Source organism: Dromiciops gliroides, chromosome 4 (genome assembly GCF_019393635.1).
Source record: "Dromiciops gliroides isolate mDroGli1 chromosome 4, mDroGli1.pri, whole genome shotgun sequence".
Classification (NCBI taxonomy): domain Eukaryota; kingdom Metazoa; phylum Chordata; class Mammalia; order Microbiotheria; family Microbiotheriidae; genus Dromiciops; species Dromiciops gliroides.
The window spans coordinates 191344679-191358747 of NC_057864.1; the positions used below are offsets into that span (position 1 = coordinate 191344679).

General features: G+C 45.3%; 1 protein-coding gene across 3 annotated transcripts in view; it reads right to left on the bottom strand.

Annotated features, from left to right (window-relative positions):
• Window positions 1-525: 525 nt before the first annotated feature.
• The window catches only part of ARHGAP27 (Rho GTPase activating protein 27), a 67560-nt gene continuing 54016 nt past the window's right edge, over window positions 526-14069 (bottom strand). For all 3 annotated transcript variants that reach the window (XM_043963862.1, XM_043963864.1, XM_043963863.1), the window contains 11 exons: window positions 13575-13642; window positions 13137-13227; window positions 11741-11845; window positions 9777-9875; window positions 5087-5192; window positions 4777-4887; window positions 4082-4180; window positions 3477-3554; window positions 2558-2692; window positions 1995-2100; window positions 526-1833 (listed from right to left, as the gene is read on the bottom strand). In XM_043963862.1, the coding sequence (XP_043819797.1) occupies window positions 1656-1833; window positions 1995-2100; window positions 2558-2692; window positions 3477-3554; window positions 4082-4180; window positions 4777-4887; window positions 5087-5192; window positions 9777-9875; window positions 11741-11845; window positions 13137-13227; window positions 13575-13642 (1176 nt within the window). In that variant the 3' untranslated portion in view covers window positions 526-1655. The remainder of the gene's footprint in view (window positions 1834-1994; window positions 2101-2557; window positions 2693-3476; window positions 3555-4081; window positions 4181-4776; window positions 4888-5086; window positions 5193-9776; window positions 9876-11740; window positions 11846-13136; window positions 13228-13574; window positions 13643-14069) is intronic.

Sequence of the window (14069 nt, forward strand, 5' to 3'; positions counted from 1 at the left end):
GGAAAAAAAATGACTGAACAAGAAAAATTAATGCTTGCTCCCTCCCCCTTTCCCCTTCACAAACTGATAATAGTCAGTATTACTTTACAGGCTTATTTCACATTACTCAATTAATTCTAATTAACTCTGGTAGTTTGCTGTTGACTTTAGGATCAAATAGGATTTCCTCACTGATCCTTTTTAAATGTTTTTGTCTTTTATAACATACATAATTATTAGTACAATAGTAGGAAAAAGGGCTAGACCTGTGTAATCATCAATTTTGGGAACTTCCACATGCTCAATCTCCCTCTCCCAATCCAGGTTGGCATTTTCTTGGCACATTTTAGTCTCAGAGTTTCTTCAACCATTTAGGGGTTAAGTGACTTGCCCAGGGCCACACAGCCAGAACCACTCAGAGGCAGGCCTAGAACCCAAGGTGTTGCTGGCTTTCCAGCCAACTCTCTACCCACTAGGCTAAGGCTTCTTCTCTAGTACAGTACATGTATATAATTTGGAAATAAGTAAATACACACGTGTCGGCAGTGTGTTCTCTCACTTTTATTGACAGTAATGAGCAATCAAAAAAGTTTCAAATCCAAGGACTTAAGACTTCAGTCATCTTCTAGCCAGTTAGAATCACAGACTCCATTTCCTGAGCAAACAGCTCCCTAACCGCTGGTCATATAAGGGTTGTGATGCTTTTTATTACCTAAACTGGCCACAAGGGGTCACTATGGACTTCCCAGGGCTGAGTCTCTTTGATGGTAGTCAAGGGCAAGGAATTAGCTTGTATTGGGGAAAAGGACTGGGGGACACAGAATGAATAATGCAGTTCACAGATAAAGACTGGGAGGTCAGTGGCCTGAAGATTAAAATTAGGGTGCCTCATTCCACAGCTGTTGCATTTTCTATTTGTTCTTGTTTGGCCAGTCTTAACTCAATGCCAGGCTGAGGCACAGAAGGCTCACTCATTTCTCGGACTGTGTCTTTTAACAACTATGTGGGCTGAGAGGTCCTGAACTCATGGAGATCAGAGGGCCACCAAGAGCACCTGGGAACACCTTGGGCTCGAAGAATAACCTGGAAACCTACCCATCTCCCTTCTTCAGTGGGTTATGTGGTTCTGCTCAAGAATCATTAGTGGCCCCCTACTACCAGCCAAATAACACGCAAACTCCTTTTTTTCCCCTGGCGTTCAGGGCTCTCCGTAGTCTGACTCCCCCTCTCTGTTTCTGGTCTTGTCTCCTAATGTTCCCCTCACCTCTCTCTACACCACGACCTAAGTGATCTTGGGCAGGTCACTCAATAGGGGTTCACCCATTGGCCTCATGTGACCTCTTTCCCTATCCATAAAGTGCTGGGGCTGGACAAGATGATTATCAAAGGTCCCTTCCAGCTCTAAAGCCCATGATTGCAAGCCTTCTGCTCTAGGGGACTGAGGGGGAGGGGGGACCTGGGGAAGGAGAGGGTGATGCAGGCTCTCTCCTCCCTTCCTACCAAACGGCTGGGTGCCTAAGACCTGCTAGAGACCGGACAACCACCCCAGCACAAAGGAAACTCTCTCAGTTTATTGGTTAAAATCGTCCCTCCTCCCCCTCCCTTCCTCTACCCTCCGCCCTATTGTTATCAACATTCCACAGTCCAGGTGCATCCTGGCCTCCGGCAGGGCTGGGTCAACACGGGGGAAAGATGTCTCTGCACTGCTGGAGGATCAGCTCGACCACCTGGTTCTGAAATACCATCGTCATGGGCATGTTGCCCTCCTCAAGCTCCGGCCGCAGCAGCGTGGGCCCAAAGACGATAGCCACGCTCTGTACGGACATGCGGTTCTTTTCTTTGTGCTCGATCACCCTGGGGAGGAAGGGCCGGGCTGATCAGGGTGGAAAGACCACGCAGCGGATGGAGACATCCCACTTCTGCAGCTTGAACTCACGGTGTCTCACAGCGGAAGGCTTAAGCCCCCCAGGCCCCTCCCCTCCCCTCCAATAAAAAGAGGAAAGCCCTTTCCTCACCTGCAGAGGTGCTGGAAGAGGAGACGCATGGTGTTCTGGTTGGGGGCGGGAAGGGAATGCACCAGGTCCCGGATGCAGCAGCTCCGCTGGGCCTGGTCCTGGAGTTCTGGAGAGAGGGGGTGGGTACAGGGAGAGAGAGCACTCAGTTGGAGAGTCAGATCTGGAGATTGTTCTCCATCTGGTGCAAGGAAGGGCTGCATTTTCCCACCCTCGGCTGGGGAGTCTTTCCTTCCGCAGCTTCCTCCTGACACTTAGAGGATGGGATGGGGGAAGACATTCTGGAGAAAGCCAGAGGGGAGGCCGCGGGACTTTAAGCAAGGCACTTAGCCTCCCGAGCCTCAGGAGCCAGAGCACTTAGCTCTCAAACGAGATGATGTACGTGAAACTTTTTGCAAACTTTCCAACGCTCTGGCAATGTCAGGATTTATTAATAAAGGAGCTGCCCTTCCCAGGGAGGGGCCCGATGGGGTTGTGAGCAGTGATGTCATTCCATCTCTCCATTCTAACTCTTCCCTGTAACCGTAATACCCCCCACCCCCACCCCGCCAGGCCCCATCCCTCACTGATGGCTGCGATGAACTGGCGGAAGTGAGAGAAGGGGAAGAGGGGCTCCGGCAGCTCCCGGAAGAAGAGCTTCAATGCTCCGGTAATGACATGGACATCTTCCCATCGTCCGTCGTCCAGGTCTAGCCGTTCATCTGGAGGAGAAAGGGAATAGGAAGTCAATGTTCCCGGGGTGGGAGTGAGGGGAGCCAGCCTGAGTCCTCTCTTCCCAGCTGTCAATATAGGAAGAGGGGGAAAAGGGCCCTGGGACCCAGGGAATCCACACGAGGCCTTGGCTAAGCTTGAGGAAATCAACACAGGATCTCAGATTCCCCAGGGCAGGTGTGAGGGATTTTTCATAACCATCTCAGCCAAGGGAATCCCCGCCCCCTCCCCACTCAGCTTTCTCCCATGTCTGGAGACTGTCCTGGACCCAACTATTTCCTTTTGGGGGGGGGCAATGGGGGTCAAATGACTTGCCCAGGGTCACACAGCTAGTAAGTGTCAAGTGTCTGAGGCCGGATTTGAACTCAGGCACTCCAGAATTCAGCGCCGGTCCTTTAACCACTGCGCCATCTAGCTGCCCCCTGACCCAACTATTTCCTAGTAGAGGGCTATGGGAAGGGGCAACTAGGTGGCCCAGTGGATAGAGTGATGGCCCTGGAGTCAGGAGGACCTGGGTTCAAATCCATTCTCAGACACTAGCAGTGGGACCCCAAGCAGGTCACTTAACCTCAATTCCCTCCCAAAGCAAGGTGGGGGTGCGGCACTGTTAGGAACTATGGCAACACAAGAGACAAAGTCCTCATAACAAGGGACTCTTTTTCTCTCTGGGCCATGGAACCCAATACAAAATACTCCTCCCCTGTCCCACCTCCAGTGTTGGTATCTTACAAATTCTTTAGTTTAAAAGAAACAAGAAGACCCAGGTAAACTCACCGTGGTCCACCCTGTAACGTAGTTTCTGGATGGTGGCCAGATTCCCACTGATGCGATATAGTCCATCGATGTCCAACCCTAGCAGAGTTGAGAAAGAAGCTGGCTTCTCCCCTCTTCCAGGAAGGCCTCCTGGATTCACTGGGGAACAGAAGGGATATAACTCCCCTTTCCCCACTATCACCTCTCACCCCACCAGGTGAAATCTCTATCTACTCTCAACAAGTCCCATATTTCTGATCTGATGTGATTCATAATCTTGTCTCTGCTGATTCTCTGTCCTCTCCTTGTCTTATTTTTTGTAAGGAGCAGTTCATGATGAAAAGAGCATGACTGTGCCTGTGTTTCAGATTAGGTCTCCCCACCCCACTCCACACTTCCGGAAAGAGTATGGCTCTTGGTCTGTTCTCCTAGCTCAGTATAGGACCTCACCTAATACCCTGTTCAATAAAGAGTCAGGGTGAGGTGCCCAGAGGGCAAGAAGGAGGGGAGAGAATCAGGTTAACTGTCCCCTGGAGGTGGCCCCGCACCCAAGCCCCAGCGGCCCCTGGGCCTGAGGAGATCCCTCTTGGGAATGGGGGACGAGAGTAGCTCTAGTATCCACATACCCCGAGACTCCACCGTCTGGATACACTGCTGCACGAAGCGGGGAATGGAGTTGTTCTCTCGCTCACATAACGTTGACAATGCACAGCCAAAAACCTGGTCTGGGAGGGGAGAGACAAGCAGAGCTCAGCCTCCAAGAAAGGCAGAGTCCAGATGCCCCTCCCTGGGACTCAGAGGCCGGGGTGGGGGAGAACCAAAATGCACAGATCAACTCTTGGGCTACATGGAGAAATGACAAGAGGGACTCAGAGAAACCTGGAGAGACAATACAGAGTGAAATGAGCAGAACTGGGAGAACAATTTATAGTGTAATGTTAGTGCACAGAAAACCGTTTAGAAAGACAGAAAAACTCAGGTCAATGCAATGACCAACAGTTATTCCAGAGGACCCAAGAGGAAGCATGCAACCCACCTCCTAACAGAGAGGTGATTGGACCCAGGGTGAAGACTCAGACATACATTTTTGGTCACAGCCAATGAGCAATTTGTTTGGTTTTACTATGCATATTTGTTACAAAGGCCTTCTTTTCCCCCACTATGAAGAGAAAGGAGGTAGGAGAAAAAATACTTTTAAAAAATCCAATGATACATATATACATACTACCCATCATACCTCCCACCTTGACTCTCTGTTGTGTGTGCATGCTGACACACACGTGGACACGCCCCCACACACATGCACCACCCCCCCCCCTACCTTTGATGTAACCCTTATCCCGTAGGGATTGCAGCGTTGGCCTCCTCAATAAGAATTTTCGGAGTTTGTGCCGAACCTTGCTGGAGTCATTCTCAGGACCCACGGGACTCACTGTGGGTGGCAAGCACACCATCCATTAGGGAGCTACCTGGGAGCCCAGGGCCCTGGGTACCAAATAAGCTTCAAAGAGAACTTCCTCCTACACAAAGCTGCCCAGCGAGTTCTCTCCATCTAGCACTGAGATGGGGTGACCTGTGATGAAAGACCCCCTTGTTCCCTCCACAACCTCCCGGTTCCCAGCCCCACTTACTAGTGTGCTTCTTTTCCTCTTCTTTCTCCCTTCCACCTCCTAGCCGCTCACTGGACCCAAAATCAGCACTGTTTTCACTGTCAGTCTCAGGGTAGGCGTCCATGGACTAGAGTCAGAATCTCAGAATTGGAAGAGGTCCTCTAATCAAATCTGACTTCCCAAAAGTAGGAATCCCATCCATAGCATTCCTGACATCTGGGGTCTGATCTCTTTGAATACTCCCATTGATGGGGAGCTCACTATCTCATAAGATAAACTTCCATTGTTGGACAATGGAGACTTTCTCCCTTTATCAAGGTGAAATCTACCTCCCTACAAATTTGAAAGGTAGGACAGGATATTGTAATAGTTCTCAGATATTTGGGGCTCAGGTCCCTTTTATACTTTTAAAAATTGAGGATCCCAAAGAGTTTTTGTTTTGTGAATCGTCTCTTATAATCTATATATGTATCTACTATATTAGAAATTAAAACATTGTAATATTATACAAAATTGTTTTGACCTCACAGACCCTCTGAAAGGGTTTTGGGGACCCCCAGAGGTCTAAGAACTGCACTTTAGAAACGGCTGGTTTAGTGAAAAGTTCACTGGACCTGGGAGTCAAGATCTGTCTTCAAATCTCACCTTAGACATTTTATAGCTGTGTGACTCTGGGTAAGTCATTCAACCTCTCTGTGGTTCAGTTTTCTTATCTGAAAAAATGGGGAGGAGTTGACCCTGATGGCCTTCCAGCTCTAAATCTATGATTTTATTATACACTGTTGACTTATATCAAGCTTACCATCTATTCACACCTCCACTGCAGGGCTTCTTAACCTGTTCTGTGTCATGGACCTTTTTGGTGAAGCCTGTGGATTCCTCAGAGGCATGTTTTTAAATAAAATAATGTACAGGAGACCACAAAGGAAACCAATAATATTAAAATAAAGATGTATTTTTTTTTCTATCCAAGTTCATAGACTCCCCTGAAATCTGTCTGTGGGCCCTTGAGGTAAGAATGCCTGTCCTCCAGATGTTTCTCTCATAAACAGCTGTTAAGCCAGGACTTCCCTGTCCTGTGCCTGTATGAGGGATTATTTTAGAAGAAACCAATTCATTCATTCATTTATTAATTTATTAATCTATTCATTTATTTTTTAATTTTTTTTTTGCAGGACAGTGGGGGTTAAGTGACTTGCCCAGGGTCACACCCGTAGTAAGTGTCAACTGTCTGAGGCCAGATTTGAACTCAGGTCCTCCTGAACCCAGGGCCAGTGCTTTATCCACTGTGCCACCTAGCTGCCCCCACGAGGGATTATTTTAAACCCATGTGTGGGATTTGATGTTTTGATACCTTGATGGACCAGTGATCTCTCCAATGTGGGCACTACCTCCAGTTGTGCAGATCATCACCCACCCATGACTTACTGTTCTGAATCTCTCCTGCCCACTTCCTCCCATGAAAGTTCTACAGGGGGTCCCTCCCATGGTATTGGGGATCTTCCTCCAGATCTCTTAACATTTTGTGTATGTCCCTGGAGCATACAGTCTACAAGATCTCCCACTTTTGTGATAAATGACCAGCCAACCCTTCCTTTCTGGTCACAGAGCTCTGTGGACATTCTTTCCACTGCTTCTCCAGCACAATTTTTACTGGTGAATGTTATGTTGCCATCTACTCCTGGTCACTGTGACCCTCATTTTACCCTATTAAATTTTATGTTAGTTTTTTTCTTTCTCTCTCTCTCTCTTTCTTTCTTTCGTGTGTGAGGCAATTGGTGTTAAGTGACTTGCCTAGGGTCACACAGCTAGTAAGTGTCAAGTGTCTGAGGCCGGATTTGAACTCAGATCCTCCTGAATCCAGGGCCGGTGCTTTATCCACTGTGCCACCTAGCTGCCCCTTCCATGTTGTTAGTTCTGGCCCATAAAACCAGCCTGTGTAAATACTTTTCAATCATGATTCTGGCCCCTAAGATTACCTCTCCTTCTCATATTTGTATCAGCCACAAAATCAGTAAGTCCAACTCCAGCTTCTGTAGCCCCTTCCACAGAGACTTGGGCGCTATGACTCTATCTTTAATCAGGAATAGAATCTTGAAGAGAGTGGCAGTGGGACCATCATCTAGAGGCCATTAACTGACATACTAAGAGAGAGACTTTTTGAGAGACTAAAGGAACTTCTTTCCTGAGGGACGGTGTTACTTTTGTGAAAGACTAAAGAGACATTTCTCGAAAGAACTTTAAGTTTTAGGTTGCTGAGAAAGTAGCCAAAAGAGAATTCTTGAGACATTCTTGACTGCCATTTTGAGACAGCAGAATAGCGGGACTGGCATTCCAGGGTTGAAGAGAAGTCTGATAAAGGCCTTATTTCTAAAATATATAGGAAACTAAATCAAATTTATAAGAATGTAAGTCATTCCCCAATTGAGAAATGGTCAAAAGTGGGCAGCTAGGTGGTGCAGTGGATAAAGCACTGGCCCTGGATTCAGGAGTTCAAATCTGACCTCAGATACTTGACACTAGCTGTGTGACCCTGGGTGAGTCACTTAACCCTCATTGTCCCACAAAACAAAAAAACAAAAAACAGATAAGGTAATGTATACAACAGTTCTTTAGAAAGCATAAGGTGCTACATAACTGGAAGGGATGATAATGAAGGAAAATGAGAAAGGAAAAGATAAGAGAAATGGTCAAAGGATATGAACAGGCAGTTTTCTGATGAAGAAATCAAAGCTATCTATTGTCATATGAAAAAATGCTCTAAATCACTATTGATTAGAGAAATGCAAATTAAAACAACTCTGAGGTACCACCTCACACCTATCAGATTGGCCAATATGACAAAAAAGGAAAATAATACATGTTGGAGAAACTGTGGAAAAATTGGAACGCTAATGCATTGTTGGTAGGGCTGTGAACTGATCCAACCATTCTGAGAGCAATTTGGAACTATGCCCAAAGGGCTATGGGACTGATTAAACCTTTAACCCAGTAATACCACTACTACTAGGTCTGTATCCCAAAGAGATCACAGAAGAAGGAAAAGGACCCACATGTACAAAAATATAGCATCTCTCTTTGTGGTAGCAAAGAACTGGAAATCAAGGGAATGCCCATCAATTGGGGAATGGCTAAACAAGTTGTGGTATATGAATGTAATGGAATAATACTATTGTGCTGTAAGAAATGATGAGCAGGAGGAGTTCAGAGAAACCTAGAAGGACTTACATGAACTGATGCTGACTGAGAGGAGCAGAACCAGGAGAACATTATGTACACAGTAACAGCAACATTGTGTGATGAACAATGGGGATAGACTTGGTTCTTCTCAGCAGTGAAATGATCCAAAACAATTTCAAAGAACTCATGATAGAAAATGTTCTCCACATCCAGAAAAAAGAACTGTGAATTCTGAATGCTGACTGAACCATACTGTTTCTACTTTGGGGCTGTTTTTTTGTTTCCTTCTTTTTTGAGGTCTTTCCCTTGTGCTCTGATTCTTTTTTCACAAGATAACTAATGCAGAAATATGTTTAATGTGATTGTACATATATAACCTATATCAGATGGCTTTCTGTCTTGGGGGGGAGGGAGGGAAAGAAGGGTGGGAGAAAAATTTGGAACTAAAAATCCTATGAAAACAAATGTTGAAAACTATCCTTACATGTAACTGGAAAATAATTAAATTACTTTTATTTTTAAAAAGAGATAATTGACTAATAAGAGTCATTGTGTATTCTTATTGATTTATGAGGAAATATCAGAATACATCTTGATTTCTTTAGAACTCAGGATGAGAATAAGGTAATAAGTTTAGAAGCTAGCTGACTGGAAGTGGAGGTCTAGTGTGGTTGTCACTAGGCTGCATGAGAAAGAGGGAGGTAATTATTTCTAAAAAATCTTCTACATAAGTATGTTGTGTATGTCTTTTAAGTTCTTAATTTCAAAATATAGATAAGATATAAAAATACAAAAATAGCAATAAAGTCAAATAGGGCAAAGTAGAAGGCAGAGCCTATGGTAGACCACTAAAAAACTCCTCACCTCTGTCCTGAGTGACATCAATCCCTTAATCAATATTTTTTTATTGATTTGAGAAGCTATCTAACCATGCTATAGAAGACCAGAGTCAGGGCTGTTGTTGCCTCCATCTTGACCCTGCTGGGGGTCAGGTCTCACTTCTAAGGGATCTAGGTGGTTGGGTAGATATGTGTTAAGGATAGGAATGCAAAAATATACATGATCTGTTCTTTCCCCACAACCCACCCCAGTGTCCTTTAGAGTTAAAACTGTGGGGTAATGAAATTCTGACGCTGCTACTTACCGCCTTGTGAACTTGGGGTAGTTATATCTAATTTCTTTGAGCCTTTCTTTCTCTGTTAAAATGAAGGGTTTGGAGTAGCTGATCCCTATGGTCCTTCCCAACTCTTGAACCTAACTATAAATGACATCCCTTATCACACACAGTGCAACATTATCCAGCAGAATAAGCAAAACAGAAGGAAAAGTAGGATTTCTCTCCATAGTGATAGCAAATTATCTAATCCAGTTCAAGGCTGTGAGTGTTGGCTCCCAGTCCCAAGGACAGGCTTGAGAATGGCTGGTAGATAGGCTTATTCCATCCATGAACATTGGTCCCTTTCTTTCTTGGTTGCTTTCCTTGTGAGCTCTCCCATCCCAAATCATGCCTCCCCACAATGAATACTGTTACCTGCTCCTGGATGCCCTGACTGATCGCCTTGTACCATGTCCCAATAATGGCCTCTGAGTCATGCTGAATCAGGTACTCAGAGCCATCTCGGCTCCGGAGCTGGAATGGCAAACATTTTCTATGTAATTCAATAAGGCATTACATTGGCATTCTTGATCAGAAGAGGGAAACCCCTGATCTGAGCTGAACTTTCCCATCCTGGCCTGGTGTGTTCATTTATTGAGTACCTACTATTTAAGTCTTTGTCCAAGTTCTTGATTCAAAAAACATCAAGTAGGGCAAGATAGAGGACAGAGACCTATGGATAGCATACCACCAAAGCCATCACCTCCCCTCACATGGTGATAGTAACCCATTAATCATTAACTGTATTATATCATAACACTGTATTACCCATTGTGGATATATAAATAGAGATGAACTCAGAGAGTTTATGATCAGATGAAGTAAAACACATATACACAATTAATTATGAAACAAGGGGGAGTGATTAGAACAATTTGGGAGTGATTCTCAGGAGCACAGAAGCACAGATATAAAGCTACAAGGGACCCCAGAGGCAATTTTGTCTAACATGAGCAAACTGAGGCCCAGACCCACAGGCAAAGTATCATGAGAAACTTGCAGAGGGGAAAGCTCACTTTTCACCCTAGGAGTGGGAGTGGGCAGGGCAAGTAAGGCTTCATGGCACCCAAGTTAGATAGTTTTTTTTACCCTACAAATAAGGTGGAGAGGAGGGAGAGGAGAGGAGAAGGAGAGACTATTCTAGTCAGGGAACACTTCATAGATATCTTTTTTTTTTTTAAGTGAGGCAATTGGGGTTAAGTGACTTGCCCAGGGTCACACAGCTAGTAAGTGTTAAGTGTCTGAGGCTGGATTTGAACTCAGGTACTCATGACTCCAGGGCTGGTGTTCTATCCACTGCGCCACCTAGCTGCCCCCAGGGAACACTTCAAAAGCAAAGGCATGGAAGATGGAGAAGACAAGATTAGTAAGATGAATATGGAGCTAGGATAATTTGGCTGTTCTAGGCTGACTAGAATATACCCACGAAGGGGAGGAATAAAAGGTTAGAAAGGTAAGATGGAATCCCCAGTTGTGGATATTAAGATCTTATAAACAAAAGTTTATAATTTCATTTTATAGACCAATTCAAGAACCTCCGACAGAACCTGCGTCCCACCTCTTGTCACATGCACATGTGTGCATTTTCCAGGCATGGCCAATATGTGAATTTGTTTTGCTTGACTCTACTTATTTGTTATAAGAAAGGACTTTTATTCTGGAGAGGGGAGGGTGAAATGGGGAGGAGTTGGTAAAAAAATGGTAGTGATGCAAAAAAAATTTTTTTAAAGAAGAAAAAAAGAAATGTCAGTGGAAAAATAGTGTAAATCCACAGAAGAGAACAGAAGGAAATTCAGAGAGGATACAGATAGGTAGGGCAGCTTTGTTACTATCTTGTTAAATTTAATACACACTTTTTAAAAGCTGCATAAAAGTTCAGTTTCTTCTTCATCTATTGTTTGTATTTGTTGCTGTGTGTTAAGTTTACATGTTGGCCAAAAGGGGCAAAAAAATGACATTTGTGTGAGAAAAGGGTATTAAGACAGTTCCAAGGACCTGACAAAAAGCTACTCCTCACACCAATGTGCTAAGAGGACCTGCTTGAAGGCAGCTTCAGTCATCACAAATACTGACTAAAGGTGGGGATGGCTGCAAGGCATTGTGGTTCATCTACATATGACTGCTTTCAGAGGTGTGAAGGACACTGTTGAGAAACTGCAGAGCAAAGAAGTGTTTGGGGGCTCTGGAAAAATGTGTACATTGAGTGTGCGAGCTGTCCCTGATAATACTGTGGGGTTTTGTTTTCAACCCAAGTTAGACATGGACTCCTACTCATAAGACAGCTCTCATGTGAAGCATTAGAAGCTTAGACAGCAAGAGAAAAGTCCCAGCATCCTCACCTCTAACACGTTCTTCTTGCTGGACTTGTCCTTGGTGGCCCAACTGAGGGTAGCTCCTCGGAGGTCTACGGTGTACTCTGGAGTAGATAAGGTGGATGGCTGTCTCTGGAAGAAATGGAGAGGAAGTGTCTCCTTTAAGCTCTTGTTCTCCTTATCCCCTTCATTCCCCCAACTCAAATGAAACTTCCAAAGCCATAGAACAAGAATCAGGCAACTGCCCTCCCTGTTCAGTCTGAGAAGAGAGATTAAGGCACCCAGGATTCCTTAAAGGTCTGGGAGGGATTCTGACTTTGGGGGAATAAGAAACTTTTTGTCTGTGGACCCCATTCAATTTGCTCTTTCAGTATGACTTACCCTCAACCCCTCCCAAATCACCCTCCCATACAATAGTATTTGTTGTGTTGTTGTTCAGTCATGTCCAACTCTTCATGACTCCACTAGGGGTTTTTTGGGCAAAGATCCTGGAGTGGTTTGCCATTTCCTTCTCCAGCTCACTTTACAGAAGAGGAAACTGAGGCAAACAGGGTCAAGTGACTGGCCCCAGCCTCAATGAGACCACCTCTCCCATAGCCCTAGTCACTGAAGACACCAGGCCAGTATGGGAATCAACATCTGCATCATCACTTTCTAAGGTCCACAAATCGTTTTGTCCTCACAACAACTCTGGGAGGTAAGTGCTGTTATTATGCCCATTTTATTGAGACAGGCAGAGGTTAACTGACTTGCCTAGGGTCATGCAGCTAGTCTGAGACTACTTGAACTCAGGTCTTCCTGACTACAAGGTCCAGTGCTCTAGTCACCCAGCTGCCTGGGAAGCCCGGTTTAACTTGGGTGACCAGAGCCTCCCATCTTTAAAGCCTTCTATATCACTGGAAAGGTAGCTGGTGCCCTAGCTGAGGGCTGGATAGAGTGCTAAGCCTGGAGTCGGGAAAAATCATCTTCCCGAGTTCAAATCTAGCCTCCGACACTTACTAGCCGTGTGACCCTGGGCAAGTCACTTAACCCTGTTTGCCTTAGTTTCTTTATCTGTCAAATGAGCTGAAGAAGGAAATGGCAAACCACTCTAGTATCTCTGCCAAGAAAACCCTAAACAAAGAGTTGCACATGACTACAATCACTGAATATCCCTGGGAAAGAAATAAAGGTAGGGACCCAAATGTAAAAAAGGAGTATATATCCTAATGGTCAACATCTCCCCCCTCCACTGTCTCAAATAAGGTAGATGCAAAGTACTCCCCCTCAAATATATTCCTAGAAAATCCTTCTCTTGCTAAGGTCTGTAGAAGGATAGCTACCTCCATTTCAAGGGGGAGCCCTCCTTTTGGGGACTGGACCTGTAGGGGTAAAGTATAAAGGATTGTCCCTGACATCACCCATGGTTGGGTGGGGGTCTCACCAGGCTGCCAGCAATTGAGGCCTTTGATTCCTTGAAGAAGGTCAGAATCCCGCCTTCTAACACAGTCCAAGAGGGGCTCCAGTTCTTCTTACTGAAGAGGGCAGCAACACCATCATTATTGTCATCATTTATATAACACTTAAGAATCTGCCCACATAACTTCACTTGAACTTAAAATAAATGAAACAAATCTACTATAGGTATCCCCATTTCACAGATGAAAAAACTGAGGCTAAGTGACTTGCTCAGGGTCACACAGCTAGGGATTATCAGAGGTGAGATTCAAACCTAGATTGTCCACTACACCACGTTGCTATTGTGGGTACTTTACAAGCCACAGAGAAACAACCCCAATGGCACCCCTTAGCCCACCCAATCTCCCCTCAAGTTCTGGTCCCTGGATCTGCTCACTGAGCACTGTCAGTTGCCCCTGCTCACCGTAGACGTTTCCCTTTGTCCACTGTCTTGGTGCGGTGAAGGACGCCAGCTTTATCCAGAGTCTTAGACTATAAGCATGTCAGAGAAAGAAGAGATAAGGTCAAAAGCAGCAAGGGGGCAGAGGGAATCCCAGATTTCAGGGCCTAGCCAGGCAACCTGTTCACAGGAGGAGCCTGGTAAATGTCTCATGAATGCATTTGCACCTCGGAGGAAGAAGGGACTTCCAAGGCCAGCTAGTCCAATCCTTGACATTTTTGCCTGGATGGACATAGCTCCTTGAGGATGGGAACTGTCTTTTGCCTACTATCCATAGTAGAAGCCTCATAAATATTTAGCAAACTGAGCTGAAGATAGCCCATTCCTTCACTGGATGGGACAGCTATTAGCTCTACTCTGAAACTTTTGTCTGCCCCTTGGTCCTAGTTCAGAATCACAGAAACTCAGTTGGAAGGAATCTCAGAGGTCACCTAGCCCAACTCATAACTAAGCGGGAAT